The following is a 27,472-nucleotide window of genomic DNA, read 5'->3' on the forward strand; positions in this document are numbered from 1 at the left end:
AAATGTTACAGTGACACCACGCCGCCTGCAAGCTGAAACAGCAAGTGTTACACCGCCATCATGCCCCACTGCACGCCGCCGCCGATCGCCTAGCTAGACACTACGCCGACGCCGGTAAATGTTACAGTGACACCACGCCGCCTGCAAGCTGAAACAGCAAGTGTTACACCGCCTAGATACTACGCCGACGCCGAATATAATGAAAGCAAGCAAAGTACCCATGAAAGGCACCAAAAGACTGCAACCATCGTATTACATACCACACTGCAGTTAAAATTTACAAATATTTTAAGTAATGTCTTAAGCATGTAATTAGATAAGGTATACCCGGGTAAGATCGGATGGAGGGTATAACTTATTCTCCTTGCTTTAGATTTAGAGTTCAAATTACCAATTAGTCTGATCTTAGTTCATGAGGGTTTATCGGTTTGATGTCTTGAAAAAAATGTACTTAATTCAACTTTGAGTGTAGTTAGATTAGCTCGTAAATTATTTTATTGAGGGGCATTAAGTCAATTAATACCTAATAAAATTTGCTTCCATTTTTATCATTTGCAATAAACATTCGGAGGTACGAGTAAAAGTTAGTGAGAAATAAGCAATACAGTTTCTTTGTGACGTCGTTCCCTCTCGCCGATAAATAGTCCAGTGTTACCGTTACCCTTGCCCGGGTATACCTGACCACACGCCGTCGTAATTAACGGATGTATGTTGCCAGGTGAATTCACGAAGAGTGTGGAGTTGATCAAGCAGAACATACAAAGCCACGAATATCAATACGGCTCGTTTAGCGTCGAGGTACGTATTCTTTCACCCACAGATAAGACATCCTCCAGACTGAGCATAGTAGCTCTACCCCCTCTGCCACAAATACGGTAGTTTTACTCCGTTTTCGAGTGGAAAGTGTCCTTGTGTGACGTCCGCGTGTTTGAACGAACCAATCACGGCACGGGACCTCGCTCATCTCGTCCCCCGCACCCCCGTATTTTTGGCAGCATCGGTTTCATGAAATAATTGCTCTAAACTCCGTCTAGAGCAGCGGTCGGCAACCTGCGCCCCGCGGGCCGCATGCGGCTCGTGAACATATCACTTGCGGCCCGAGTGCCGTCTTAGCTATTTTCTCTATGTAATAGTGACAAACGACAATCTCTCATAAAGTCATATATATTAACAAAGTACGGCCCGCGTCACCTCCCTTAACTACTAGCTGCTAAAAGGTTACCGACCGCTGATATAGAGGATTCCTAGTCTATGCTTTCACCTAACTAATTTGATATTTGCACCGAATCCCTTATTACTTTACATATATCTTAAAGATGAGATCTTATACCTTTTAACAACCTATCCGTGTATATATTTATATACCTATATTTGTATTCCAGTATTCCCTTTCTATCAGGTATCTCTATGCTTGCCTATACCTACCTATATTTTCAAAATTTAAAATATATTTATTTCAAGAAATACAGAAATTTCAATAATAGCTGTAATATTTATATATTTCGGGGATCTCGGAAACGGCTCTAGCGATTTCAATGAAATTTGATATAAGTGCCAAGTTCTAGTCTTGGGCTGTAATTAAAGTCCAGGGTTTGTCTTGGATAGTTTTTATACCAACAAACTAGGTTTTAGAAAAGTAACAATGTAAAATATAGCCGTACGTAAAAACTAGCCGAACAATCCCTGGACTTTAATTACAGCCCAAGACTAGAACTTGGCACTCATCTATCTCAATTCCTTACGACGAAGCATAATATTCTTAATGTTGAACTTGCTTCTAATTTCACATTTATGTTTTTGATGGTATCTTAATTACTCTAAAAATGTATTGAGAGGAAACTCTATGACGGAATTAAAATATACTTTTACCAGTAGATATGGTGCTACTGTACCGCCCAAGGGCGGAATTAAGGACAATACGTGCGTATGTCAAAAATTTAAAGGGCCATATGTCCTGTAAAACGTTGTACAATACACGTGCGAATTTCCTACTTCGCACTTCGCACTTGTATCGTATTAGGGCTTGTGCACAAATCACGCGAGGTCCGATGGGGGAGGGGCGGTCACGAAAAAATCACGATAGATCACGTTGGGGGAGGGGGGTATAAAGGAAACCTCACGTGTATTTTTCTACACTGAACGAAACTAAGAAAAACAAACCTACCAGAAGTAGATACGTTTTCTCGGTTTCTTTAAACATAGATCTTCACTCTGCACTTCAAAATAGCGAGTCTATTTAACGAAAATATAAAAATAAACACGATTTTTTATGTACAAGACAATTTATCTTAAAATTAGGTCGAATGATAAAATTTCAAAAAAATACACGTGAGGTTGTGTGTGGGGAGGGGGGTTGCCAAAAAAAACCTCACCAAATATCACCAAGCGGGAGGGGGGGGGGGGTCAAAAAGTTGCCGAAAACACCTCGCTTGATTTGTGCACAACCCCTAATGTACTATTTTATTGTCAGGTGGCGCACGAGCTAAGGAAGCTCTCGGACGTGATGCTGGAGAGGATCTTCAACTCGCAGCAGAGCCCCGACTACCGGTGAGCCACTACACAATATTCCAAGTTCATTACAACACCACGGCGGAACCGCCATAGTGTTATCAATATACCTACAACTTTTATAGGGTTCCGTACCCAAAGGGTGAAAACGGGACCCTATTACTAATACCTCACTCTCCGCTTGTCTGTCACCAGGCTGTATCTCGTGAACCGTGATAGCTAGACAGTTGAAAGTTTCACAGATGATGTATTTCTGTTATGGTTACTTTGCTTGCTATAACGACAAGTACTAAAAACAGAATAAAATAAATATTTAAAGTTCTCCGTACCCGTTCAACAAACGTGATTTTTTCAATTTTTTTGAGTAATGGTTGGGAACCCTTTGTGTGTAAGTCCGACTTGCACTTGGCCGGTTTCTAGTAAAAAAACAAGTAACTGACCAAATGAAATTATACGTACTAAAAATAGGAAAAACTACATTAATCAACACCTTCGTTGTGGCAATTACTGTAACTCGTAATTATTTGGGTAACACTTTGAAATCCGCTTTTATATTGTTTATATTTATCATAGGTATTCATTTTTCCTATGATCGCTTCAACAATTTCCACTTGTAATACCATCGATATGTGTTTCCCTATGTTTTATTTAAATATCTAAAAACCGTTAGATACCGTTAAATATGTTTGTTTTTTTGCTGTAAGAAATTACTTGAACATCAGTGCAAACGAAGTATTATGAACAAAACTACTTCCAAATAACCAACATTTTAATTTATATTTCTTATTAGATCTAAATTATGATTAGTTTTCGTTTTCTCCCAGAGACTGGCTGCTGGAAACCCACAAGATCCTCACCAAGGCCGTCCAACTGACGTCCCTGAACTACGGGTCCTGGGAGCCCCTGGTGGCGCGCCTGAAGGGGCACGAGGCGGTCGCGGCCGCGCTGCTCGCCGAGAGCCGCGCGCCGCCCGTGCAATCCGTGCACCAAGAGCTGCATTACAACCTTAAGATATAACCTGTCGCCGACTAACAGGGCGACATCATTGCAACCACAAAACATTGTTATTGCAACCCCTAAATATTGTCACTGCAACCCCAAAACCTTCTCATTCCCACTCCAACACAACACATTCTTATTCCAACCCCAAATGTCATAGTAACCCCAAAACATTGTTATTGCATCCCCTAAATATTCTCACTGCAACCTGAAAACCTTCTCATTCCCACTCCAACACAACACATTCTTATTCCAACCCCAAATGTCATAGTAACCCCAAAACATTGTTGTTGCATCCCCTAAAATATTCTCACTGCAACCCCAAAACCTTCTCATTCCCACTCCAACACAACACATTCTTATTCCAACCCCAAATGTCATAGTAAGCCCAAAACATTGTTATTGCAACCCCTAAATATTCTCACTGCAACCCCAAAACCTCATTCCCACTCCAACACAACACATTCTTATTCTAACCCCAAATTTCATAGTAACCCCAAAACATTGTTATTGCAACCCCTAAATATTTACACTGCAACTCCAAAACCTCATTCCCACTCCAACACAACACATTCTTATTCTAACCCCAAATTTCATAGTAACCCCAAAACATTGTTATTGCAACCCCTAAATATTTTCACTGCAACTCCAAAACCTCATTCCCACTCCAACACAACACATTCTTATTCTAACCCCAAATTTCATAGTAACCCCAAAACATTGTTATTGCAACCCCTAAATATTTTCACTGCAACTCCAAAACCTCATTCCCACTCCACTGCCCCAATGTGACAGTTACTAAACACCAGTGGCGGCGCGTCAAAAATATCCATAGGCAACCCGGGGCTAATTTTGCTTACATAGTTCCTTTACAGCTCTGTTCAAACGTCCAAAGTAGGCAAGCCGGTGGGAATCGGCTTTTATGGACGCACCGCCACTGCTAAACACCTATTAGTTTCGTGGTCGACATCTAGCTTCAAGTAGCGGATTTATCTGTACTGCTACTCGACAATACTCGAACGAAAACTCTAATTGCTCAATAATTTTCAGCTAATATTATATAACCGGAACTCTATTTTCAACTCTTTCTGCTTGTAATATTAGTCGTAAATTGTTGAGCAATACACTTTTCGTCAGTCGCGACATCTATTGTCGAGTAGCAGTACTGGCAATTCCTCTACTTGACGCTAGATGTAGACTATGAAAATAATAGTCGTTATGGTACCAAAACTAATGTATATGGAGTGAGCGCTCGACGCTTACTATATTTCTCTATGGTATTGGTATAACAATTCTACTAAACTGCAAAACGCAATTCAAGACCAAAAAAAGTAAGAAATGTTGCCACTTTTTTACTAGCGCGTCTTGTATTTATGTATAAATAAGTAAGTAAAAGTACTTTTTTAAATAGTAGGAGTAAAATTACTAATGAATAAATTATCTTAGCGTGATTATTTATCAAAAGGAATTTACTATTTTACGAACAAATTATTGCAGTGGCAACATTTTTTACTTTTTTTGGTCTTGAATTACGTTTTGCAGTATAGGTATGTGACGACATTAAAGTGAGGAAATTTTTTGCATTGTACAAAGCAATACATTGACTTAATAATTATAATGAACTGTCGTACGTTTTAATAGAATTATTTGGGAGTAGATAGTGAAACTGGAGCATATACACCAGTTGTCTCCTTTTATATCTTTAAGTTAGAAATTGCCTCCCATACAATCGCCATCGGTCTATCATCATCATCATCGATCATCGCGACGAAGGTGTTCACAAATATCTAATATCAAGACGTTAAACTGCGTGTTCAGATATTTGTAAGCACCTTCGCCGCTCCGATATACAGGGTAATTTTTGGACCGTTAGCCACATTGCGCGAGGTGATTAGGTAAGCCATACTGAACAACTTATTCTATAGGACCAACTTCGAAATCACAAAATTTTTTTTGCCGTTTCATACATTTTGGTGGAGTGGATGTCGACGTTTTCTATGGGAAGGCCAAATTTTTTTTGGGATTTCGGGGTTGGTCTCATAGAAAACGTTGTTCAATATGGCCTAATCAGTACTAATCACCTCGCACAATATGGCTAACAGTCCAAAAATGACCCTGTATATCATATCACATTTGGAATTGTAATATTTCATTCTACTCTATTCTCTGCACATCGAATAATTTATGTGATCTAGTCTTTCATATATGTATATTTACATAAACGTAGTAGTTGTCGTGAGTGGTTTAGGCTGCCCTTCCACTGAGGAGGAGACGAGAGGAGACACGAGGGAATCAACCAATAGCATTGGTTCTATTCTCCATTCCGCTGGACTAAATGTTATGCCTCAGTGGATAGGCAGCCTTATATCCATAGATCACGTTTCTAGGTTGAGCATATAAGTCGACTCGCGATCACCACACATTGGCGTTCGAATACTCAGTATAAGAGCGACCATTTCTTTTACTACGTTGCACATTTTCACGCTTAGAAAGCTAGGTACTAATTAACACTTACATTTCATACACATTACACTCTTTTTGTAGTTTATTAATACTTGAAAAAAAAAAACTATCGATAATACAGTCGTGTATCAAGTTCGGCTATCTCAATTAGGCGTTTTTGTACTTACTTGTTATACTGTGTTTATTTTTCGAGTAGGTACCTAACACAATAAAAACCGTTTATACATTTTATATGTGCGCTTGATTTTCAATCTTATCTACATAATCATCGCAAAACAGGATTATTGCTGTCTAATCTCTGTATCTTTAGGAATTTCAATAAATGTAAAAAAACAATTTGTACAGTCGACGTCAAAGAGAAATTTACAGCCAAAGTAACAAAAAAATGTTTACACGACCTAAATTCTGTGACAATAAAGTCGTGTAAATATTTTTTTGTAACGTTAGTCGTAAAGATCTCTTTGACGTCGACTGTACATTTTCGGGTAGTTATAACATTTATTGGTTTACCAACCAAATACAAATCCGCCTGGATTTGCCACTGAGCGTCCTGACTGTAACCTACATTATTTGATCGTGTAATGTTTTCATCTACCCTCACCTGGGTTAAAGAGCCATTTGAGGTTAGAATTTGTTTACTTTTATAAATTAAATACCTAAAGATACAGAGTACAGGCTACACCGTGCACTACACGTGCACTACACACCGGGCTATGGTGCAGGGGTAAATTACAGCAGGTCGAAATAAGGAAATAAAGAAAATCGAAAAAAAAAATATTTACACTTTGAATCGTTTTTGTACGAACGAAACGCACATTTTTTTTTTATGTGAGGGCTAAGTATAAAATGAAAACACCAGAGTTGGCAATAATTTAGGAATAACATTTATTTTACGAATTTTGATGTTACAGTAATTAGCTTTAACATTTATAGTGATGGGGCTTAGCAAAATGAAACTGCATTTTATGCAGAAAGCAAGCCGCTTTGCCCAGTGAAACTATGGACCAATCTGAATAATTTAAACTAAGGAAACACAAATTTCATCCACTAGAATTGAAGATGGCGGACCTTTTCTATAATGGCGGCTGCAAAATTTAAAAAACTTAGCCACAAAACAGCTGCACCGATTTTAGAGATTGATATATCAAAACGAAAAAAAACCATTTAAGAACCAACAGGAGTGGTCATTTCTCCATACAAACGTACTCGACTGTTTCCTTCGTGGGTTTTGATGCTAGAGCAATGATTTTTTCAACACAGATTAATATTTTCAATATCTGTGTCGGACCGTATTGCTTTTTTTGATATTTTTGTTTATTAACCCTTTAACCGCCAGAGTCTGATATATAAGACATTACATATCCAGCTCATTTCGCCACAGTCTGATAAATAAGACAAATATCTGATTTGGTTTTTACAGCACATTTATAACTCCCGTAACTATGCCAACCTTACTCTGCGTGGTACATATACTGTCGGTGGCGACACGAGCACGCTCGATCAAAAATTGCCGGCGGTTAAAAGGTTAAGGCGCTAGACCCCTTCAAAAATGGCCAAAATGGCCTCATTGACTATGCCGCAATGAGAGGTGTAGTATTCAAAACTGATATGATGATATCAATTAGCCAAAAAAGCAAAGCGGTCTGACACAGATAAGCCAAAAAAGCAAAACGGTCTGACACAGATAATTTCATAATAATTTATATTTTTAAATTTGGTTACGATTGGTTAAGTTTTGGAGGAGGAAACAGTCGAGTACGAAACCTCGATTTTTGAGATTTTTACGCAGGATTTTTCGCCTTGTCCTTATCGCACTAGTTTTAGAAGCCGCTTGCGTTAGCAAGACGGGTATATTTACCTAAAATATTTAAAACTCTGCTCCTGTTTCGTCTTAATAAATGAAAGATGGCGGCCATTCGGCATCATTCATCGTAAGGATTATTTTTTGCTAAATAACATAGTGTCAAAAATAAAAGGAAGACCATGAATTTTAACATTTGATGTGAAATTTAGCGAAATTATCAAAGAGTGCATTTTTGGGCATTTGATAAATTAAATTGATTAATTTTGAATTAAAGATATTAAAATTCATGGTCTTCCTTTTATTTCTGACACTATTTTATTTAGCAAAAAATAATCCTTACGATGAATGATGCCGAAAGGTGATTTTTTTTTCACGTGTAGCGGGTTCGATTCCCGATTCAACCATGTAATTATTTAAAAATCTATGAATGCAGTTTAAATTGATTTTTAAATTAAAATATGTCTTCTTTCATCAAAATATCCAATCTACGATATAGGTACTTTCCCTTGATGTCCCATAGTCTTGGGACGCCCTGTATAAAGCCTCCATTTTGGAAAAGGTCCGCCATCTTGAATTCTCGTGAATGAAATTAGTGTTTCCTCGGATGAAATCATTCGGAGTGGTCCTGGTAGTATCACTGGTCAAAGCGGATGCTTTCTCCATAAAATCCAGCTTTCGATGCAAATATCGCCGTAAGCCCTTAAGGCCCCTATACATATTGGGCCAGCGTGGGCCAATGGGGGGGGGGGGGGACGCATTTGTGCGTTAGAGGGAGCAAGTGATATTGCTATCTCATTCTACCGCATGGCTGCGTCCCGTGGACTGGCCTACAGGGGCCTTTAGACTTTTATTTCAGTGAAGTGTTGGTAAAGACTCGATTCTACTTCTCGTTTCAACTCGATTCCCAAGAGTTCGCTACTCATATCAACTCGATTCCCAAGAGTTCGCTACTCATATCAACTCGATTCTTAATGTAGTAAATGCAGGTAATAAATTTTAAGCACTTTGGAAATTGAAAATGTTGATCCCCTTACAAACTTATGACAAGATTCCGAAATTTCAATGAGCAAATTTCGCATTTCTGTAAACTTTCCGACGGCAGCAGTACTCGAAAGTGGAATAATTTAGACCCGAGTCTTACCAACACTATTTCGGTGTAATTTTCGTCAGGCAACGTTTTAGATATTGTAAGTTTTACACGTAGACTTATAAGTAGTAGGTGTTTTTGTAATTAGTCAAATATATAACGTGGTTTTACTGGTTTTGTATCTAATGCCAATATTGAAGTTTCCACTATTAAAGATTATTGCAAGAGTTATTAGCCTTTTTATTATACCCTCAAAAGAAGATTAATATATGTAAACACGTGTAATCGCTCTGTGAATATAGGCCCGTCATATTTAACACAAAAACTCGTTAAATTCGCAAGCAAAGGGTAATTTAAGTTCTAAACTATGCATTTTTTATCAAAAACAATTTGAAAACCAGAATATACCTACTCTGAAGGTTAAATACTTACAGGCAAGGCAATTTTGTCCAGTATTATACTGGACTAATATAGTACACTCGAGAGCAAGTTTCAGGTCAGTATCATTTACTTGAATATCTAGAAATAAAACAAAGCTATAGTTCGTTTTTTTAGCATTAGAAATAAGGTAAACAATCTTGATGTGTATTTTAATTGAAAAACAGATTTTAAAAATAAGTTACGGCAAATATGTAACAATTATGAATGTAATACGATCATTTATATTCTTCTGCTTTCATAAGTAATAGTTACTGATTTTTAAAAAGCGTATTCCAATTAAAAGACATGTCAAGATGGCTTACATTCTTGCAAGTTCTTTCTAATGCTAAAAAAAACGAACTATAGCGTATTGTAACAAATTGGACTTTATAGACAATTCAATTCTACTAAAATAAAATACATTACATTTATTACTGATAGAAGGTAAAAATGGCGTCCATTTGCTTGCAAAACCAAAATGGGAAAATATTGAACTTTTATATTTACAAGTAGTTTAGCATTTTAGTACTTGGTATTAGACCTGCTGCTCGCACAGCTGCAATGCGATTCGGCAAAAAGTGTTCCTCCAACCTAATTCAGCCTACCTAGCCGTCATGCATTGCCGCAGCGTATTGCTTTGTAGCTCTCTGTAAAGGAGACGTCACTAAAGATACTCTCCAAAGCCTGCGCTACAAAAAAACTTGTAAAAAGTGCCAGGTTTGCTAAGGTTGACCTCGGCCATTTGCCTCCATCAAAAGAAGGTGCAACATCGCACGCTTACTGATTTTACCACCAAGTTCAGAAGTGGTTGAGAGTGGAAAAAGACCGAACAGGGGTTCATCCCAACGAGCAAAGTGGCATCCCCCTCCGTTCTGAATTTTTTATCACGCGGGTACAAGACAGGCTGCATCTGCGTAAAGTCAAGCTTCAAATGCTCGGTCCTCTGCAGTTTATGCTCCGGTGTCTCTTGTCATGAAATCACCGAGCTTCAAATTAAGAATTAAATAAAAGACGGCGGCGTAGACACGCCTATTTTTCAGGCTGAATTGTACAATTTTAATGAATCACTCACGAAGCGTTCCAAACGAACAACTATTAGTATTAGAAAATACAATTTCCCTAATGAGGGCGCCACTGGTCGATGCAGTCAAAGAATTTGTTGATATTCAACGGGCACATTAAAATTATAGCTAAATTTAGTTTAAATCGTTAAAAATAAAACTATACAATGCTTATTAAGCTCATTAATGTATTCCATAATCCTTTCATACAGTAGTCTAACATTTACATTGTACCCCCGCGGGTTAAACACGACCATTGCCGCCCGACGTTCCAGATACGGAACACCGAGACCAATAGGCGTTCACAACAATAACTTGCCTACTCCACTATATTTAAACTTACTACCATTAACTTTGTTACAGTGTAGTACGCTCGAGAGCAACGGAAACGGGTGACTGTATAGCAATCCTAGTGACCCGTTCTTATCTTTAAAAAATAGCAGTACCGTCAACCGGGGTGAACAGGGACAAAACTAATTTGATCTTTTACTCTTAATGTTTGTGTAACTAGTTAGATAACTAAAAAATTATATTTTATCTACTACCAAAAATAATGCACAAAACTCTATGATGGTTTAATATTAAATTTATATTCGCCCCTGAGTATCATTATAGTCACCCCGTTTTACGGTATCGTGCATTTTTTGCGCGAGCAAGATAAGTCTCATCTGAAAATTACTCCCATAGGCAAAGGAGATCTTTTCTTTCCATATTAACTAAGCAATTCAGGATTTGACCCTCTGCGAATACTTAATTGGTAATTTAAGCATTCAGAATTTAAACCACGTGTTTTTTTACGTATAGATGTAGTGCATAATGGTTATCCACCGTATTATCTCGGGAACGTTCGTATTCTTCATGCTACTTCAGTCAACCTCAGTACTTTTTGCACCGAGACTGACTGACATATCAAGACAAGACACGTTCGTAAGTTTCCGCGAAAATACGATGTAAAATAATGACGAGCATGCACTACATCTGTAATAACTGGCTTATTTATATAACACTGCAATTTAAGAGTCGCACGAACCTGGCCGCAGCCATACAATCCAAGCTACACTGTCATTTTAAAATATGTGAAAGGACCATGGACATCTTTGTATGGAGCCTGGTCCACAAACCAACAGAAATGAGAGTTAGGTCCTTAGATAGGCATTTCTATTCATTTCGTTCTATGGGCACCAAGCGGAATTTCATTGCAGAACTGAGATATATTTGGCTTGGTGCCTATAGAACGAAATTAAGTTCATAGAAATACCTATCTAACGATCTAATTCTCAACTCTAGTTGGTTTTTGGACAATTTTGACGCATGGTCCTTTGACATGAACCTTTCAATGTAAGATATATCTATCAAGGTAAATTTAAAAGTGGTAAAATCACGGCCTCTGGAGCGAAACTCCAGCGCTCTACCAAACGAGCCACCAAGACCCACGGTGCGGTCACGGTAGATGTGCTAGGGTCCCCCAGACCCATATGGTGGAAAGATTCGCTGGCTACAGATGAAGTCTCGGTGGCTCGGTTGGCAGAGCGCTGGAGTGTCGATCCAGAGGCCGTGAGTTCAAGTCTCACCCAAGACAGTAATTTATCCACTTTTAAATTTATTCTAATCTTAATAGCATCGTTCGCAACGTTATTACTTGTTAAAAATTAAGATATATCTGGCACTAGTTTTCGTTGCTCAAAATTGTATTACAAATAAATTAGGACGAATAAACTTCAATTGTATGGGAGCGGTGTTTTAGCGTCGTTCGTGTCGGACATAATCTTATCTATATTCTCCTAAAAAAAATGACGTATGTAATTTCAAATTCAAATACATAACAAACTGTAACATCATGTACTTGTTATATTTACAACTATTTACATTTATATAGGTAAGACGTAATATATACACAGACAGATAACATTTAAGGTTATAGACATTAAGACCAATATCATACATTAACATCTAAAAAATATGAGGCCTTTTTCCTCCGATATACAATTGTAGCCTTTGAACGCAAATAACCGTTATAGACGTGAATTGTACAAGTACTAAGAAAGCCTATGTAGGGTAATCCGCCAGTAACTGGCCACTGGCCACCTTGGCAATTGGCCACCAAACGAAGTCTATTCACCTATAAACAGAGTTCATTTTAGTATAAGGTTTCAATAACTGGCCAGCCTTCAGTAACTAGGCGCCTTAATTAAAATGAATTCTGTTTATACGTGAATAGAATTCATTTTTAGTTTAGGGTGGCCAGTTACTAAAACCGGCCAGTTACTGGCGAATTACCCTACCTTAATAAACTTGCATTTTAACGAGGCGAATGGAACGCATGATGATTGAATTAAATTGAACACGCAGGTACAAACGTATGGATAAACGCGATTCCATACGGTTCGAGACCTAGCCTTCCGTAACCCTCCCGACTATCCAAAAGCATATAATTTTCCACCATACTCGTACTATCTAGTAAAGGCTCTATTCACCAATGAGGAAGTGGCATTTTATTCTCAAGAGGGGCAAAGAAATTGATTCAAATTTAGAGTTGGTGTCATCATGTTGCCCGGTAGATGTTGAATGATATACGTTTAATAGTATCCATTAGGACATGATTTATAATGTTTGCATTTAGTACTTTCCTCGCTTTGTGTGCTGAAAAGTTTCGTTATTCACTCGGAATCAAAGTTTGTTTAAGCCTCGCAACGCTCAAGATTTTTCGAACCACTCGCTACGCTTGGTTTGATATTGGATTTTATCGCTTGCCCTGGTATATAAACACGAGTTAAACAACATCTTTGCCCTCTTGTAAAACAATAGTATATTACGATACAAGTGCGAAAAGTAGGAAATTTCCCTTTCAATTTTCGACATACGCACGTATAGTGCTAGTTACCGCACTAGGACGGTAAATTAGCACCTTATCATAGCATATATGTACTGTACATAAATAACTATTACAGTATTACCTACACATGGTGCTACTTTCACAAGTGCGGGAAAGAGCACTTTCCGTGCGTATGTCGGAAGTTTAAAGAGCCATATGTACTATAAAACATTGTACGATACACGTGCGAATAGGTAATTCGCAACTCATGTCGAATTTCCTTTTTTTCGGACTCGTATCGTCAATAACTAACTATACACACACATATATATCTTGAATGTTTACGTAGTGTACCTGCGCCAATGCCAATGCGTAATTTTTTTTTCTCATGTTGAATATTAACTTGCAATTTTGTCTATGATACCATCGCAAACAGTTAGCTGACAGTTCGTAAACCTTATTACAAAAGGCATAAGGTCCACCTAGGGTTTGCAATCCGGATCCGATATGTATGAAATTATCCGGATCTGGATCCGGATCCGCGGATCTTCCCATACATTTCGGATCCGTCGTGCAAACCCTAGGTCCACCGATGGACAGTGTTGCTATGAAGTGCTGATATTTGTACTAGCGGACATGGACAAAAAATTTGAACCCATTCACACGTAAAAGTATGAAATTTAGAATCTATTATTCATCAATATAATCATTTATTCAATGAATGAAGGCAAGCTTAAGAACCGGACATTCTTTGGCGCAGGGACAGTCACCGACGATAATCTGTTAATCTTCGAAGGCCGTTATGTGGCACGGTCTTCTTTACAAATAACATGTTGCCAGATATTTTTCGGCCTTCGTTGTGTAACATATTATTGCAGGTGACTGTAGGTACTTTAAACGTTATGTGCCCGAATTGATACACTAGGCGCACTTTTAAATGTCTTACCTATACAGGGTGACTGATATGACAGTGAAAACTAAGGCATAGGGTAATTCCCCAGTAACTGGTTTAAGTATAAGGTTTCAATAACTGGGCACATTATACTAAAATGAATTCTATTTATAGGTGAATAGAATTCATTTTAAGTTTAGGGTGGTCAGTTATTAAAAATGGCCAGTTACTGGTGAATTACCCTAATTGGTTCTTAACTTTGAACCACAAGGCGAATTCGTAGATTAAAAAACATTTTGTACATGATATCCAGAAAAAAGACGATTATCTTTCTGCAGAAAGCACTGGCAAAATATGACTAAATGCGACAGTTCTTGGTCGTATATACATGGTTCAATAATAATAATAATACATACACGGTGTAACATGAGTAAACCGAATAATTTTAACCACGCATTTCTGAGGTCAAAAGAAGTAAAAAATGTAATGAGTAGGTCAATTTCGCAAAAAAAAAAAATGTTGTTTTGTTTTTTCAATTTTTTTAATGTATTTGCACATAAATAATAAATGTTATTGGTAAACTTGTCACTTAAAATTGATTTTTACATTTTTTTTTCGTAGAACCTATTTTTTGCAAAGTGTTACTTGTCACTTTTTGACATCTATCAATAAGGATATTTAGACTACGTCCCATAGCAGCAACATCACCATCAAAAAGGCCTTTTACACTATGTAACAATAAAAACTTGTTTTTTTTTTTATTAATAATATCTCTGTAATTAGGCGAATTTCAAAAAAGTTTATAGGACGTTTTTGTCTCCAAATATGATCAGGAATACGCTGTTAAAATTATTCGGTTTACTCATGTTACACCGTGTATACTCCTTATGTTTACTATAGGTACCTGCTAAGGCTATGTTTACTATAGGTATTGCTATCTCTTGCACTTATTCAAACGAGTTTAACCAGAATATACAACTCGTCGCGAACCATATAACATCGTTCCCTCTTCTTACTGTTAATGAAACGACTTTTTTAATGAACGCAATAATACAACGGTTTCGGAACGATATTAACGGGTATTTCAATAACGGTTGCGAGCCCTGCGTGTAGCCCTGCGAATGAGGGCCGGTTGCACCAAACTTTTCGTATCGTTAAAGAGTTCGCTAAATTTGTATGTATGGAAAGTTTCATAGTGGCGCGCCGGGGCGCGCCGGCTGACGTTGATCAGTCTGTCAAATGTGGTTGATGCAACTGGCCCTAAGTTGAGATCGTTCGTATATTAAGTTACGTATACTTTGGGTTAAATCGGAATCATTTCAATGATTTCAATAGTACTCATAGGTCTAAAATAAAAATCATTATTCTATATTAAACTTATCTCTATTCATCGCACGAATAATTAAAAACGTGTCGCCCTCCATATAAAGTACATTAAGGTGAATATTTAGAAAAACTCTGCATTTCAAAACTCATTCTTACAGAGTTGACAACTCGCACTTAAACATAAATAACTAAAACATTATACTAATGGGAACGTTTTCTAGTTATCTAATTACTAAAAATACAAAATAATGCACATAATTAAATATACAGTTACTGATCGATCAATTCGAAAACCACCATTTAGTATTGAATTTCTATTGACATTGGTTCTTTCCGAATTAATAGATCCAAATGTCCACAGGCTAACGGCTTTCATTAGTTATTTACAATACAAGGGCGGAGAGTAGGAAATTCGCAACGAGTGGTGATGAATGAGTGGCGGTTCTATATGGACACGAGTTGCGAATTACCTATTCGCACGTGTATCGTACAACGTTTTACAGTACATTATGGCTGTTTAAATTTTCGACATAGGCACGGAAAGTGATTATTGCCGCACTAGTGCGGGAAAGTAGCACCTTATGTACTGTAAAAGTTTTTTTAATACAGTTGCTCAAAAAGTGCTTCTTTACGTAGCTGTTTAGCGTGCGGAAAGTTGGTTATCTCGAACTAGTGCTTTTTACTTTTCCAAATTTTTTAAATTTATACTTGTTCCAATTCACGACTACTTATTGATGAGTGTTAATATTAGTTTCCTTTAAACGTCGTAATCAGCATAAAAACCTACCGTTAATGTAAGAATACGAAAAATATTACATATTTCATATTTAATTACTTACCTCTTCGTCATTATAACACGTTTATTTTTTAATATTCAATATTGAAAATTCCGTTCTTAATAAGTTGACTGAATGGAACGGAATAGCTGTCAAACGCCCATAGATATAATATACTTAAAGACGACGTCTAACCGAGCTGTCACTGTTACCACTTTTGTTTAGTGTACGATTAACAATGTTTTTCTTATTTTTTCGCAACTGTATTAAAAAACGTCGTTCGATACACGTGCGGAAATGTCATTCTTCACTCGTCCCGAGTCTTGCCACTCGCCTGCGGCTCGTGGCAAGATATCTCGGTACTCGTGAAGTAATGACATACCTTCCGCACTAGCATCGAAATGTACTATTACAGTACATATGGTCCTATTTTCTCGCACTAGTGCGTAAAATAGCACTTTTCGCGCGTACCTATGTCAAAAGTTTAAAGGGCCATATGTACCTACTGTTAAACGTTGTACGATACACGTGCGAATAGGTAATTCGCAACTCGTGTCTATTTAATTTATCGCCACTCGTTTCGAATTTCCTCTTTTCCGCACTTGTATCGTAAATAACTATTTAAACCTACAATCGTCCTCACTGAGTTTCAATTGAATATGATTTAAATTTCATCGAGAAGAAGTACATTAAGTAGGACCTTTAGCAAAAGGAGGACAACTGACAGTTCGTAAGCCTTATTACAAAAGGCATAAGGTCCACCGACGGGCAGTTAACGAGGGTTGCTGTTTGTGCTATGACCTCTCCAATCGTGGTTTTTTATACAATTTATTTTACACAATACAATGCACGACTGAACTATGTATATGCTATAATGATTTGGTCCGAAATCCCTTTACTAATACATACAGGGTGTTTTTAACCCTTAATCTTCTGCAAGATTAATGTACAGTAAACTAGCAGAGAAACTTGTTTGCGGGGGACAGATATCTCCGCAGCTACAGTACATGAGGTACTAGTGCTAAGATGACAGTTATTTAGAGCGATAGAAAACGCTAATTGAAACTTATCGCTAATCGACAGTGGCGGATTTGCCCTAAGGCACAGTAGGCCCGGGCCTAGGGCGGCAACATATTTAGGGGCGGCAAATTGTGACAAAAAATTCGCTGATGGTAACAAGAAATAACTCAAAATGTAGTCAATATCTCCGTACGTGCCATACGTCCGGCACGTATGGAGATCCAAGAGGGAGGCCTATGTTCAGCAGTGGACGTCTTATGGCTGAGATGATGATGATGTAGTCAATATTATGGGTGGCTTGAATGGGGCGGCTACAAGGCCTGGGGCCTAGGGCGGCAATACTGCAAATCCGCCACTGCTAATCGATGTACGATTGTCGTCTTGACTAGGTCCCCTGGTCATACTGATTGATTATCTGTTCAATGATCATAAATCGCAAAGATACGGGTTGTAAAACAGCCCGCAGCAGCCAATCAGTGTACCCAACTTTGAAAATAGCTAATTATTCCTCCATTTTGATTTTATAACATGACAAATTATACACGTAAACCTTCCTTAAAAAACACTCTATTGATAGGTGATAACTGCATGAAAATCCGTAGTTTTTGAGTTTATAGCGAATATACAAACAGACAGACGCGGTGGGGACTTTGTTGTGTAAGGCGTAATGATAACAGGTAAATCAAAACGATTTCGCTTAGGAGTCAATTAGCACAATTTTCACTTGTTAGCATAATTCGTGGTTTATTTATGTACATGAACATTCGCAAAGACATTAAGTACAACAACAATGCAAAAGGAAGCGAAAGAGGTACAGATGTAGTACATAATTAAATTCCCATCGTATTTTTACGGAAATATACGAACGTGTCTTGCTATTTCAGTCAGTCTCGGTACAAAAAGTACTGACGTTGACTGAAGTAGCATGACGAATATGAACGTTTCAGAAAAAATATGATGGAAACAATTATGCAGTACATCTGTATGTCAGGATGGTAGCAAGTGGATATCCGTGGTCTCTGCCTACCCCTCCGGGAAATAGCCGTATGTATGTATGCAAGGAAAAGCAAAGACATATATTAACATAGTAACCCCCTCATTCATAAACGCGCTACAAACCTCAATTAGCTAATAGTCGTTTGTCCTTATCTGTCATTTTGACTATTTGTAAGAAAGGGGTATAACATAATTTAACTAAATCATGCCCGTAAAGTTTTATGAATAAGGGGTTTAGACTGTATATGTTTCAAAGCACCATTTTACGGACACTCGTACGTGTTTATTCGTTTTTAACGCCTGTCTGACTGTAGTTGAATATCTCTTTGTTTTTCAATCAATGTTTCGTACTTAGTACATTTAACGTACAATTTAAACTTTAGTATAATTTTACACAATTTTTTTGCGTATTTTATACATCACGTGTAAAGTCAGCAGAAGTTGCTAAACGGGCGAAGTGTTCAAAATTAGCTAGGCACGCTCTTATTCTCTTTGCAATAAAGCGTCCAGATCACATTGAGCACCCGGCCCATGCCTGGCTCGCTAAGCAACTTCTGCTACCGAGGGTACTTATTCCAGTTGATTCAGGATATTTATAGTACATTTAGTATGAGATTTATTTAACCTTTTGAACGACAAACGGCGCATCCATTTGCCGTGCCACTGACGCCACGGGGGTAAAATTTAGTTTTGTGAATAAATAATGCCAACCTAAAAGGGGAGTGTTTTTCAGTAGATTTTCATCAAAAAACGATCGACGTCAAATGCCGTCTTTCGCGTCGTTGTCACGATTTTGCGTTGACGTCAATTGCCGTCTGTGGCGTTCAAAAGGTTAAAACAGACATTATTTGATTGTGTATTTACCGCTTATAGGTATAGGTACGTCTAAATGGGTCATGTATCCAAAATGATCTTCACACACTTATTTGCTTAGCAAAGTTAATAAAGTAGTAAACTTAACACTGCCCTCCTAAGCTAAAAGGCCGTATTTTCAAAGAAAACTATATGCAAATGCCGCTTTTTAGCTTAGGAGGGCAGAACACCTCTGTTGCTGTCTGTATGCATACTATGTATGTTATGGAACTTATGGAGAACCGCCTGAATACCAAACGCCAACAACGTAAAGAGGGACCGAAGCCCTCCCACGCGTACACGTACACAGCGTTTTGCCAACTCTATTGTACTCGTAACACCTGCAGAAGAGTTTTTAAGACCAAGCTTGGCCTGGCCAGCCACATTCGGGCCCATAAGAGGCGTAATCCGTTATTAATGAGGTCACCGTAATCGAAATCGAATATATATACACACTAATAATATACATATTATTATGTATTTGTCTATATATTATTATTAGTGTATGTAGAGCACACTTCACCCGTGTAAAAGTCGTTAGTGTCACGGTAAACGTCTCTGCCGTCACTGAGTCACGTTATATTCATGTTGTCACTAGTTGCATGCCGGTATAGCCCGTTATAGCCATGTCACTAGTTGCATGCCGGTTTAGCCCGTTATAGCCATGTCACTAGTTGCATGCCGGTATAGCCCGTTATAGCCATGTCACTAGTTGCATGCCGGTTTAGCCCCGGGCCTCTAGCATCTCGTAATCTTCGTCATTTTCACCCTCGTCGTCTTCCTGCGAGACAAATTAATGGTCTAGTTTAATATACAGGTTTACACAAAATTGAAATTTGTTAAAAAAATGTTATTGTATTGCCATAAGGACGCTCTGAATGAGGAGGAGGGATGAATGTCATATAGGCAAAAGAATGTTAGGGATGAATGTTGATGGACGGAGAGCGTATGGTATAGACGTGTGCGCCGCGCCGGCGCGCCGCCGCCGCCGGGCTTTTTGACCACGCCGCCGCCGCCGATAAATGATCGGCGTGAAATCGGCGTGACCTTGAGTGTTGTTAATTAGCTATTTCAAGCTGGTTTTTGGATTACGAGTACAATATGATTTTTTTGTATTATTTATGTCACTGTTGTCAAATATACGTCAATTATTAGTTGAATGATGGCTGAATAGCCAGTTGCAGAAAGAAACTATTTGACACATCAATTAAAGTAACCGAGTTATCCTAAGTATTCACCGTCAGCTGTTAACGAACGAACGAAGACTGCTGCTAGTGCTGCTTGGACAGCTAGAAGAACAAACCCCTCCATTCTCAAAGAGCTCTATATCGCCACTCATCTCTTCCCAACATGTCATGGGTTAGCTCTTAGATTCTTCGGACACATTATCCAACGCATGATGTGGAGAAACACATGAGCTTAAGCCGAATGAATTACAAACGTGCTCGAGTTACAGCATGTGTGAGATGGTCGAACGTTATGAAATGATGAAGTCTGCTTGCGGCAGTCTGCACCGTGCAGTCCATACGGCTTATGACCGCACGAAATTGAGACAAATTACATGTGGTCGAGAGCCTCAGCAATGAGAACACGAGAAAGAAGATACGTTTCAGTGAGCCTGGTGCTTGTACGACAAAAAAACCATTAAAAAGAAGCCATAGGAGTCCACTATGTTTAGCAAATGTCAAGGATATGTGTAGTTCTGTTTTGTTAAAGTACGTCATTTCTAATAGGATAAGCCATGGAAAGCTTGAGAATACGGAGAGTAACAGATCGGATCGAAGGTCATTGGGACTAGGTAACCTCTTAATGCAAGCCAATTACTAGGGAAATCAAGTGACTATACCTATCCTATATTCATTTACAAACCCTATTTTACTAACAGCATATTCAAACTATACTTAGTAGTGAAGTAAATAAAGGTAGTGGACCCCGCAGTAATTCCTCAGAAAAAACTTTAGAATATGATAAAGTATCAATTAATAAAACATATTGTATAAATATCCAAAGAATAATAGTAATAGTATTTAAGTAAATACCTAAAGTCTTAAATCGTTAATATTTTTGCGGAAAAATGCTCCGTTCAAACTTTCGTCTTCACCGGAAATATTCATGTAACGTATTGCAACAATATATGAAATATCAAAAAAAATATCCCAGCAGAATACCAATAACTTATTTGGTATAAAAATTTTGGACGGAGGAATTACTCGGTTAAATATATAACAAGATTTGTATTTTTACGTATAAACACCTAACTTAGGAGGGTTTTTAGGGTTCCGTACCTCAAAACGAAAAAACGGAACCCTTATAGGATCACTCGTGCGTCTGTCTATTTGTTTGTCACAGCCTATTTTCTCGGAAACTACTGGACCAATTAAGTTGAAATTTGGTACACATATGTAAATAAGTAACCTAAAGATACACATATTTTTTTTATAATTTTAAAATACATAGGTTCGAAGTTATTTAAGAAAATACAAATAGCCAAAAATGACCATTCCCCCCCTGTATGTCCCAAACTACTGGGTCTAAAATTTTGAAAAAAATACACAAAATAGTTATTTACCTACAGATGACAGGGAAACCTATTAGAAATGTGCAGTCAAGCGTGAGTCGGAATTATGTACGGAACCCTAGAAACGCGAGTCAGACTCGCACTTGGCCGGTTTTTTTTTTGGATATTTATATGTTAGTATCGGCTCATACTATACAATAACCAATAGTGAGGATGTTAAGTGCAAACACCTTTTTTTTCTTGATTAAAGCATGAAACTTGGCACAGTTGTTCCTTATATCAAATAAAGCCGATTTCGATCGGTAGCCCGAAGGAGCCCCCCCTCTGGGGCCCGAGAGGGGGGGTCAAAGTACCGCTCCGCCCGGCTTCATTCTTAAAATTCTAACAGGCCCCGTTAAGCTAATAGGTCATATTTGGTATCAATTTCGGATAAATCAATAACGTAGAATTCATTTCTGATATAAATAAATTGCAATTTGTAGAAAAAAATTTAAAAAAAATTAAAATATCTAATTTTTCAAGTGTAATATTTATTTTTTATTTAGTATCAAAATTAAACTGCCTGGGTTTTCTACATATAAAAAATATGAAAATAAAGCCTATTTAATGCAGATTTTAAAAACGTAACTTGTCCTTACCTTTATTAAAAGAAAATTGCATAAAAAAAATCTTATATCGTCTCGCGCGGTGAATATCTTTTTACCGACATCGGCATCGTTATGGACAACATCCGAAGTACACACTCTGGAGACCGATTAAATGTATTGTTTGTTGTTGTAGATCCTTTATAGATCCTATTATAAAGATAGAAAAGTGTACAAATACTATTTTTTATGTGTCGTTCAGTAAAAAAAGGGACCTAGGAATAAATTATCATAGAGCCTCGCGTTTGTATAGAAGCATACTCGTATTTAATTAGTGTAAACCACTCCATGGACTCCATGGTCGCTATTCTCAATGAATAAGAAGTAAACTGTAAGTATTATTAAATATTTTTATTACATTATACCACAATTTAATTTTGCGACTTGTGTATTAAAAAAACAATTCCTTCCCCCGGCACATGAATGCGTACATTTCATCATTCACGTATATAATATATGTCAGTTTCAACCATATTCTGGCCACAGCAGGGTTGTCAGAACAGTTTGGAAACAGTCATCTGCTCCTTGCTTCCATTCCCAAGAAGACAGACTGAGCAAGTTTAAAGAGGAACTAACGTCTGCCCCCAAGCCCCAAACATATAATTCTATCCTGATAAGGCTGCTTCTGTTTCAATAGTCTATTCAAGTAAAGAATTATTTCAGGCATTTTTTTTATTATTTAGCAACGGCTTTATCAGTAAGGTATTCACTTTACAAGGCTATTTCACATATCATCATATGAAGTTATAATAAACTTTTGGCGAATGTTATTTATTAGATTTACTGATATTGCTCTATCCTGTAGGAGCTTGAATGCTTGTATCGGCCAAGCTAAAAAGGGTCTATGCTTAGATCTCACTTTTATACACCATATATTAAATGGGGAACCCGGTTCAAATCCTAGAAGGCATATATTTGTGTTTATCGTGAAAGCTTGTTCCTTCCTGAATTACCTATGGATGTTTTGAGTGTATTTATCAAATACATATTATCATATATATATATCATCTAGTCTTATTATCACAAGTCTTATTGAGCTTACAGTATTACAAGGTCGATCGAGAGAATGCTTGGAATACTAGTAAGACTCCTGTGGCCCATTTTATAAAGCTACAAGTTACAATTTACAAGCGGAAGTCTCTTTCTAACCCTATGTTTTAGAACGAGACTTCCGCTTGTAAATTGTAACTTGTAGATTTATAAAATAGGCCACTGGTGTTTCAGAGCCCGATAGATATAAGAGTTAAATTTACCATGATGATAAGCTTCACTTATAACCACTGATATTTTAGTGAAACTCATTTCTTTAGCACTAGGTAAATCATTTTGAGACACTGTGTTGACAAAACTTCGAAGAGTTATAAGTCCTTATTTATGCCATCGCGAAATTGTGTAGAGAAACATGTTATAAGTAATGTTCCTCGTGAGATTCCGAATACTCCAAGAACCATGAAGAGTCCGATTCATTTCATATGATGGCCCTAGTTGCAGATGCTGTAAAACAGTCATTGCAAGGTATTGATAAGCACAGTAGACATAGACGATGTAGTTATAGCAGCTAGACTAGATTCATGCGTACGAATATTTCCCCAACTACAGGATTTGTGGGCTCACGTTGACACAGTGGAAAACTCAATTATATCACATGTCACTCCATTGCATCCACAATAGGCCAGGGAATTCTATTTTTAAGCCAATAAAATTATCTATTCTGTAAGCTACTTAAATAAACTCTTTTATTTACCCTAAAAGAGTTGAAGTCTTACCCCTGTTTCGAGCATTCAGCTGAAAGGGTAGAAAAAGTGAGTTCGAAACATGGAACCTGTTCAGAGTTCAGCCATGCTACTACAAGGATCCAAGCTCTTACAAGATGGAGCAATAGCGGTGGCTAAAAGCATTCCCCTAAAATACTAAAATGAGATATTATATGTTCGGTAATAAGTGCAATATTGAAGAAGACAAGTTACACCGGGATATTGAAATGAAGAGTTGTATAATGTTATACCTGTTCAAAAGGGAGCCGTATAAATGCCTCATTACGCGCAGTGTACCGTGTGGTTGATGTTTGGGATCAGACATTAGTTCGTCGTCAAACTTGCTCAGTCCGTCTTCTTGGGAATGGAAGCAAGGAGCAGATGACTGTTTCCAAACTGTTCTGACAACCCTGCTGTGGCCAGAATATGGTTGAAACTGACATATATACGTGAATTATGAAATGTATCCATTCATGTATCGGGGGAAGGAATTGCATTAATACACAAGACGCAACATTAAAGTGTGGTATAATGTAATAAGTAAGCAGATTAAATAATACTTATAGTTTACTTCTTATTAATAGGGAATATTACGCAAAACTCTGCGTAGGTAGCGCCACTACCACTATCTGTCAATCACTAACAATCTGGGGGTCTGCCGCGAAACAAGAAAATCGAAGTTTCGTTGTCTAATCCCTCTATCACTCTTGCATATTCGATAAAGAGGCAGATAACTTAATTTCGATTTTCGCTTTTACCGATAGGCCCTGGTTAACAAACCGCCTTGATGCATCAATGTCATATTTTATTGTCTGTGAAAACTTGTCAAAAAACAGTTTAAGGTACAGTATGTATAAATTAGTTTATGAATTTACTAGAGTCGGTAGTGCTGCACTTTGGCGGCAGAACATTGCAGTAATATCCCCTATTGAGAACAGCGACCATGGAGTCCATGGAGTGGTTGGCACTAACTAAATACCTACGAGTATGCTTCTATACAAACGCGAGGCTCTGTGATAATTTTTTCCAAGGTCCCTTTTTTCACTGAACGACACATAAGAAAATATTTGTACGCTTTTCTATCTTTATCTATCTACAACAATAAACAATACTTTTAATCGGTCTCCAGAGTGTGTACTTCGGATGTTGTCTATATCGATTCCGATGTCGATAAAAAGATATTCACCGGCGCGAGACGATATAAGTTTTTTTTTATGCAATTTCCTCTTAATGAAGATATGTAAAAGTTATGTTTTTAAAATCTGCATTAAATAGGCTTTATCATCATATTTTTTCAATGTAGAAAAACCAGGCAGTTTAATTCTGACAATAAATAAGAAACAAAAATTTAACTTGAAAAATTAGATATTTTGAGTTTTTTTTTATTTTTTTCTACAAATTGCTAATTTTTTATACCAGAAATGAATTCTACGTTATTGATTTATCCGAAATTGATACCAAATATGACCTATTAGCTAAACGGGGCCTGTTAGAATTTTAAGAATGAAGCCGGGCGAGCGGTACTTTGACCCCCCCCCCCTCTCCGGCCCCAGAGGGGGGGCTCCTTCGGGCTACCGATCGAAATCGGCTTGGTTTGATATAAGGAACAACTGTGCCAAGTTTCATGCTTTAATCAAGAAAAAAAAGGTTCGACGTTTTTTTGTCACTTAGAACCCTAGCTACAAGCAAAATTTCATCAACTGAGGAATTAATGCATGGGTCTCCATACAACAACTTGCTTCGTTTACTACACTATAGTTTAACTGGCCAGCAACCTGCATTGATCAAGCTTTCAAGAAAAACAACAAATTAATGTTTTTTTTTTAAGAAACCTGAAAGTCAAGGTCACGCCGATTTCACGCCGAATACACGCCGCCGCTGCCGATTTTTTGGCAAACGCCGCCGCCGATCATTTTTTAATCGGCGCACACGTCTAAGTATGGTAGACTCAAAAAACGATGGATGGATTGTGTGAAAGAGGATATGAAAAAGAAAGGAGTGAGTGCTGAGGACACGAAAGACAGAGGAGAATGGAAGAGAAAAACATGTTGTGCCGACCCCACATAACGTGGGATAAGGGCAGGGGAAAGAAGAAGATAAGGACGCTCTGACAGATTATTTGTACAAAGATACAATCAAATTTTGTCTCAATGGTAAGTGACAAAGTGGTACCTTTTGATCGAGAACGTCACATATCCTTTTCCTATCACCGGAAGATAACCCAAACGGCTTAAGCTTTGGTTTCCTAGGAAAGCGGTGCCATCATATAGCGGCCGTCATATAGCGGACGCAAAAAGACGGCCGTCTTTACGGTGACGATATGTGGAAACTTCCACGACGTTATAACACACCGTCAGCCACCAATGTATCCAGGAGAGAAAATGGAAGACCTTGATTAAGCTTTAATAATTTACTTCGTGGATGAACTATCATCAGAAGAGAAAAAAATCGTAAGCTCATTTATTAAAATCTCGTGGTACAGAAGGTGCCATTGAGATTTTAGTAGAAATGGCGTCACCGCTATCAAATAAAACGTTCACGAAACTATCGACACCGTCAAGCGGCCGTCATGCAAATGGCGGCACCGCTTTTTGACTTTACGGTGTCAATCACCGGTATCGTCTTGGGTTGTCCCATTCGTTTTTCGTTAAGTTCTTAAATTAGTCCTACTCTGCTTTCGTCACTCATTCCACATTGAAAGCCACCGACGATTGTGACGAATGTAGAATGAGTGACGAAAGCAGAATAGGACTAATTTAAGAACTTGACGAAAAACTAATGGGACGACCCAAGACGATACCCAATCACCGCCCTCCAGGAAACCTCGCCATTTGGTTTACATAGACATGGACACTAGTGGCATACAAAAAGGTATCATGATCTACTGATAGCTTAGCGCCTCTGGCACCATCCAGCCAAAAAATATATATAATAAATATATTTTTATATAAAAAATGAGTTTGTGGTGAAATGACAAAACACGTCCCCATTCTTTATTCATGTTCTCCAACATATAACGAAACCAGTAATTAATTATCAATTTTTTTGAACAAATCTCTTCTCAGAAATTAGAAGGTTTGATCAATTTTCAGTACTTTGAAGGCCATTTTCTCCTAACAGGTTGAGTTTGGGCACATAAAAAAAATACGTGTCCGTTATTTTAGACTACTCTATAACATACACGGTGTAACATGAGTAAACCGAATAATTTTTACAGCGTATTCCTGATCATATTTAGACACAAAAATGTCCTACTTTTATTTTTATTAACTTTTTCGAAATCCACCTAGTTTCAGAAATAATATATATTTTTTATTTTTACCCGACTACGGCAACGCAAAAGGAGGGTTATGATTTTGACCGGTATGTATGTGGGTATGTATGTATGTATGTATGTATGTATGTATGTTCATCTGTTCCCTCATAACTTCTAAAGTACTTATTATAATTCAATAAACGATGTGTCATTCGAATCGTCTTAATCGTCCGCTGGTTATAGGCTATATGGCGTCACAAAAAAATGAACACTGCGCCCTCTAG

The 27,472-nt window shown here is 37.7% G+C and overlaps 2 protein-coding genes, 2 long non-coding RNA genes and 1 other non-coding gene across 6 annotated transcripts in view; 4 read left to right on the plus strand and 1 right to left on the minus strand.

The window, feature by feature from the left end:
- The window catches only part of LOC134678788 (uncharacterized), a 48,148-nt gene extending 39,058 nt beyond the window's left edge, over positions 1–9,090 (plus strand). The window contains exon 2 of the long non-coding RNA XR_010100244.1: positions 6,999–9,090. This is a non-coding gene — a long non-coding RNA (uncharacterized LOC134678788). The remainder of the gene's footprint in view (positions 1–6,998) is intronic.
- Positions 1–9,090, plus strand: part of LOC134678770 (SET and MYND domain-containing protein 4-like) — a 38,195-nt gene extending 29,105 nt beyond the window's left edge. Inside the window, exons 16-18 of the mRNA XM_063537469.1 lie at positions 719–798; positions 2,471–2,547; positions 3,333–9,090. Of these exons, the coding sequence (XP_063393539.1) occupies positions 719–798; positions 2,471–2,547; positions 3,333–3,525 (350 nt within the window). The 3' untranslated portion in view covers positions 3,526–9,090. The remainder of the gene's footprint in view (positions 1–718; positions 799–2,470; positions 2,548–3,332) is intronic.
- Positions 9,091–11,848: 2,758 nt separating this feature from the next.
- Trnad-guc (transfer RNA aspartic acid (anticodon GUC)) lies at positions 11,849–11,921 on the plus strand. Its single transcript has one exon. It is a non-coding gene; the product is annotated as a tRNA-Asp (tRNA).
- A 712-nt stretch (positions 11,922–12,633) lies between these two features.
- LOC134678781 (uncharacterized) lies at positions 12,634–19,797 on the plus strand. Of its 2 annotated transcripts, none has more exons than XR_010100237.1 (3): positions 12,634–13,630; positions 13,739–19,613; positions 19,691–19,797. It is a non-coding gene; the product is annotated as an uncharacterized LOC134678781 (long non-coding RNA). The 2 variants fall into 2 exon arrangements; XR_010100238.1 differs by lacking the exon at positions 19,691–19,797 and having other exon boundaries at positions 13,739–19,114; positions 19,195–19,665.
- The window catches only part of LOC134678771 (transcriptional repressor CTCF-like), a 35,580-nt gene continuing 27,798 nt past the window's right edge, over positions 19,691–27,472 (minus strand). The window contains exon 15 of the mRNA XM_063537471.1: positions 19,691–19,797. Within this exon, the coding sequence (XP_063393541.1) occupies positions 19,741–19,797 (57 nt within the window). The 3' untranslated portion in view covers positions 19,691–19,740. The remainder of the gene's footprint in view (positions 19,798–27,472) is intronic.

The sequence above is a fragment of the Cydia fagiglandana genome, chromosome Z (assembly GCF_963556715.1).
Source record: "Cydia fagiglandana chromosome Z, ilCydFagi1.1, whole genome shotgun sequence".
Lineage (NCBI taxonomy): Eukaryota > Metazoa > Arthropoda > Insecta > Lepidoptera > Tortricidae > Cydia > Cydia fagiglandana.